The sequence below is a fragment of the Octopus bimaculoides genome, chromosome 3 (genome assembly GCF_001194135.2).
Source record: "Octopus bimaculoides isolate UCB-OBI-ISO-001 chromosome 3, ASM119413v2, whole genome shotgun sequence".
Taxonomy (NCBI): domain Eukaryota; kingdom Metazoa; phylum Mollusca; class Cephalopoda; order Octopoda; family Octopodidae; genus Octopus; species Octopus bimaculoides.
The window spans coordinates 56075319-56080688 of record NC_068983.1 but is presented as its reverse complement, the minus strand read 5'-3'; the positions used below and the strand labels follow the sequence as shown (position 1 = coordinate 56080688).

Here is a 5370-nt window from a genome sequence, read left to right as displayed (position 1 = left end):
ATATATATATATATATATATATATATATACACATATATATATATATAACAGTATTAATAAAATAGATGGAATGTGTAATAGATTTTATTGGGTACAACACATGTTTCGACCCATTCTGGGTCTCTTTGGGTACATCAATAAAAAGTCTCACTAGAGATTTTCTGAGTCAGCTTACGTACCACTATATGTCCATCAAATTCAAGAATGAATAAAAAAAAAATTCCACTACAAAGTTCTAGGTAATCGAAACTGTGCCAGTGCTTTACTCATCATCTATTTATACATTTTGTATAATTTTTCTATTATATATATACACATAGGGAGAACTCACAAAAAAAACAAAAAAAAGACGAAGACAGGTGGTGTAGAAAACAAACAGATGTATTAGTATAACGCTCGGGAATTGAAAAAGTCTTTCACGTTTCGAGCCTATGCTCTTGCACAAAGGAACACAGAAATAAACAAGGAGAGAAACAAGGAGAGAAAAAAAAAGGAGAGAAAAAAAAAGGAGAGAAAAAGAAGGAGAGAAAAATTATGTGTGTAGTGGTTAGCGATCTATCATGACACAAACACATACACACTAACGTTAACTAGTTTACAGAATGTACAATGTACAGAGTACTTTTTACACAGCACCAGCACCACAGGAGTTAGAAAGTAACTCAGAAGACAAGACGTCTCAGCTGAGGAGGGTTGCAGTGAAGAGGGTACTGGCTTTATTTGTTCTTATCAAGCTTGTCACTCCCTTGAAGCTCTTGCTGTTAGTACTGCCCAATAAGCCACTGACGAGCCCACTAGAAACCTATAATTAATCATGCAGTTTTTCATAGATTATGACTGATAAAACATAATTTTTTTTCTTATAGCCCAGTATCACGAATAATTTAAACAAAAATAATGCTACATGTTTTCACTTTTCTAAAACTTTTCCCAGTTGACAGGGAAATTGAATTAGTTGTGTACATCAAAGTAGTCTTGAAACTCATCAGTATTAGAACTTCTACTAAGAAAAATGAATGGAAAATAGAACGGAAAAATAGAAAACGAATACAATGTGAAAACCTGGGAAACAGAAACAGAAAAAGAAAAAAGGTGAGGTGAGGTGTGGAGTAAGTAGCAGAAGATGGGGGGAAAGAGTAACAGGTTGTACACACCAGAACAAAGAAGTGTGTTTAGCTGTACCAGAAGGACATGGTCACAAAGGCATTGCTGCAAAGAATGGCCAGCAACACTCACTGCAACAGCCACCTTATGATACGAAAGTGATTGAGAATCAAAAAGAATAAAGGATTCAGTTTTTTTCCAGAAAAGCTAAAAGAGATTTTGTTGTTGTTGTTGTACTTAGCAAGATTCTTGATGTGAACTTATATGCTGAAACATTTTGTGATCCCTTGGGAGAGTCATTACGCCAATAATAAACACCAATCTAGCAGACAATTTGATTAACTAAACAATTAATTGAACCATCAATTAGTTAATTAGTTAAATGGTTAACCAGTTGACTCATAATGATGAATAAAAGAAATGAAACAGAACCGGTTCATATGTTTATTATTGGTATAATGAAGGTGGTGCCACCAGCCTGAAGGTCTTACCACTGCTGTGTGTCATATCTGCTGCCAATAACCGCTGAAGGGTGGGCTAGGGATGCTGTGGCTAAAAATGTGCAGGCATGCACTGAAGCAGAGGCATCTCTGGCTCTACCTGGATGGTGAGCAGGTGAGGGCTCCGTTTGTCAAACTGATACTTCCTCGGTTCACTTCTTTCCATGAGCTGGAACCATGGATCAAGCATAGACCAAAGCTGGGTGTGTATGGCAATCAGCATGTCATCAGGCACTCATGCTTCTCTCCTGGGCAAGTAACACCAGCAGTGGGGGTTCCACCTCATCATTCTATAGAAGGTTGGTAGAGGTCAAGTGTGACAACAATCTGGGGGAAACTCTAGGTTTCAATGACAGTCAACTTGTCAGTGTGTTCCGGAGAACATTCGTGCGAGGGCCTATAGACAATTTCCAAAAGTCTCTGGCATGGCAATGTTACCAAGGAGTCTTACCAGTTTGGGATAAGCTCACCAGACATGGCTCTTCGATCTCGCCCACATGCCCAAGATACGAGCAGAGCAGTGAAACTGTTCTGCACACAATAGTGCAGTGTCCGAGAATTTCGGAAATGTGGGTTTATGTCAAATAACTGCTGTCATGACTACGAAAAGTACAACTGTCATCTGAATCAATAATAAAGATTGTTCCACCACCCTCTGAATAGGAAAGGGCGAGCATACTTCCTCTATGTAGTGGCCATAAAGAAAGAGGTAATATGGAAGACGCGAGAAAAAGGAATCATGACAGGTGCCTTCATCTCCGGCCTTGGTTCAGAGAACTTCATTTGTTTCCATTTCGGGAGGAAAATAAGGCTGGAGAGGAGGCGCTTGTCACCTAGTAGGAACGAGAAAAAATGGGAAAAAGTGGTGAATATGTTGACAGCGAATTATATATTTTGTGCCTCCTTGAATAAGAATATAAAAGTCATATGAAGAGATCAGTGCTGGAACGTGGTTTGTGGGGTCACACCCGTCCCGCACTTCGTTGTCATCTCATTCGTTATTTATATACATCATTATACTTGTGCTGGTGGCATGTTAGAAAATCATTCAAGCGAAGTCATTACCAGTGCCGCTGGACTGGCTTCCGTGCAGGTGGCACGTAAAAAACACCTTTTTGAGCGTGACCGTTGCCAGAACTGCCCAACTGGCCCTCGTATCGGTGGCACATAAAAGCACCCACTACACTCTCGGAGTGGTTGGCATTAGGAAGGGCATCCAGCTGTAGAAACTCTGCCAGATCAGATTGGAGCCTGGTGCAGCTTTCTGGCTTGCCAGTCCTCAGTCAAATCGTCCAACCCATGCTAGCATGGAAAGCAGACGTTAAATGATGATGATGATTATACATTTTAATTTTATAGTTCTCATGTTGTCATCTCATACGATCCCCCCAACCCCTTGTCTGTCCCCCATATGTATCAATTCTTTGTGGTTAAGAAAGAAATTCATAATGAAGGTGGTGCACTGGCAGAATCATGAAAACACTGGACAAAATACGATGCTCCTTCTGACTTTATGTTCTGAGTTCAAATCTCACAAAGTTTAACTGTCTTTCTTCCTTTCAAAATCAATAAAATAAATACCAGTTAAGTACCGGGGGTATAACACACACACACACACACACACACACACACACACACACACACACACACACACACACACACACACACACACACAATTTCAGGTTTTGTGCATATAGCAGAAAAGATTTTTGGCACAATGACCCTCATGAGATACAATGAAAGCCTTTTTTCATTGCTTTAGTCACAATGGATGAAGGGTGGACATTATTTATATAATTTATTGTTAAAATTACTGTCATGTTGCTGAAGACTATGTCATCAGAAATTATTATAACTGGGTATTATATTGGTTTCTTTGTTTGCTAATATGAAGAGGAAATTTAAAAGAATGAATCGTTGAGTTATGGAAACATATTTGTAAATACATGTCATAAATATTAAATGGAATTATAAAAAAAATTAATTTAAAAAAAAAAAATTGTTTACAGTTATAAAACAGAATTCTTTCCAAAGTGAAGAAGAGAGAATAATGAGAAAGTCATTCAATCACAAACAAATAATTTAGAAAATTAATCAACTAAAAATTATTTCAATAAGAAGAATTTTAACAGATGAAGAACAAATATAAAGAAAAAGACATACACACAAAAAAAAAAAAAATGAAGAAAAATATTTGTAATGAATGAATAAATTAGAGATTTAACCATCAGCTCACTGCTGTTTTCTAAAACAACAATGTGTAGCTATAGAGCAATCATTGTATTTTAATGTCAATATATTTTAAGTTTTCTGAACACTTATTTAAAAACAATGGTGGAATGTCTCATCTACCGACTAAACCACCTGCAATGACAACCAAACAAGTTAGCCATTATTTATATTTTGGTTTCCAAGTCCACAGACCAATGACTCACAAACTTTTTCAACAACCACCTCTTTTCTGTTACAAACTTTCATTTTTGTTCGTGGTTTGCAAGATTCCTGATGTGAATTCCAGTGTTGAAACAAATCTGGTTGTGTCTTGGTATGGTCATTACACCAATAATAACACATTCACTGGTTCAATATCACTTCTACATTGTTAGTCAAGTGGTTAATATCTAACCAACTAATCAACCATTTATTTTGTATACTGGTTAAACAAACAATCAGTTATGTGTTAGTCAAAGTCCTTTTATTGATATTCCTGACCTCTGCAATGACTTGTTCTTTCTCTTCGAGGTCTGCTCTGAGTATCAAGCAGACTCTCAGGAGAGAGGCAAGTCACTAAAAAAGGTTGTGATGAAAGAACTTTGACAAACAAACAACTGATTGATTGTTTAACCAGCACATTGAACAAATAATTGATTACTTAGTCGGCTAGATATTTAACCAATTGACTACTAACAAAGAAGTGATTTGGAACCAGTGCAGGTGTTATTATTACTGGCATGAAGACCCTTCCAAGACACAACAAGAGTTAAACAACTGACAAATGAAAAATAAAGAAGTGAAGAAAAAGAAGTGTGTGTGCGTGCATGTTTGGAGTTTATTATTGGTATAACAACCCTCCCAAGATACAACAGGTGATAAAAACAGTTTGTATTGTAGATAGACTTAGATATATCTGAAAGAAAGAGAAATCTCATTAGGTCAAGCATTTTGTACAAATTTCAAACAGATTGGCTGGTCTTTTTCTAAGCCACAATGTGCCTAAATAAAACTGCAAACAATGGAATGGTTAAAATATTCTTTTGACTTACCTCCATGTCATGGAAGGATTTAGATCTGATCATCAAACTGCCTAAACTAATGGACTCCTGCAGGTGAACAGGGATTCTCATCTCTTGCAGCTTATCATAAGCAAACCGAGCCAGTTTATAGGCCTGGAGTTGGCGACTCTGTTTTGCAAGTACGTACAGCGTATATCTGAGTTCAGAGTTAAGGGTTCCAATGATACGGCATTTTATTTTATTTCTTTTATTTTTCTACTTGTTTCAGTCACTGGATTGTGGCCATGCTAGGGCAACTCCTTCTCATTGAAAGCTCACTCTGCGGGCTTATCTCAATGACAATCTGCGAGGGAGATGGATCGGGTGGGCTGGTGATAAAGACAATGTGCTGTTGAAATAGCTGTTACATTCACCTCACCTGACACCATGCGATTTTTTTTCTCTAGGGTTATGTGAAGGGCCTGGTCTATGTCCCCACTCCTTCCTGCTGGTGGCACGTAAAAGCACCCACTACACTCTTATATATATATATA

General features: G+C 37.5%; 1 protein-coding gene across 1 annotated transcript in view; it reads right to left on the bottom strand.

Moving 5' to 3' along the window:
- LOC106871393 (intraflagellar transport protein 122 homolog) overlaps positions 1-5370 on the bottom strand; it is a 264510-nt gene that overhangs the window by 56480 nt on the left and 202660 nt on the right. The window contains exons 23-25 of the mRNA XM_052966749.1: positions 4868-5033; positions 2056-2135; positions 905-1062 (exon numbers count right to left, since the gene is read on the bottom strand). Of these exons, the coding sequence (XP_052822709.1) occupies positions 905-1062; positions 2056-2135; positions 4868-5033 (404 nt within the window). The remainder of the gene's footprint in view (positions 1-904; positions 1063-2055; positions 2136-4867; positions 5034-5370) is intronic.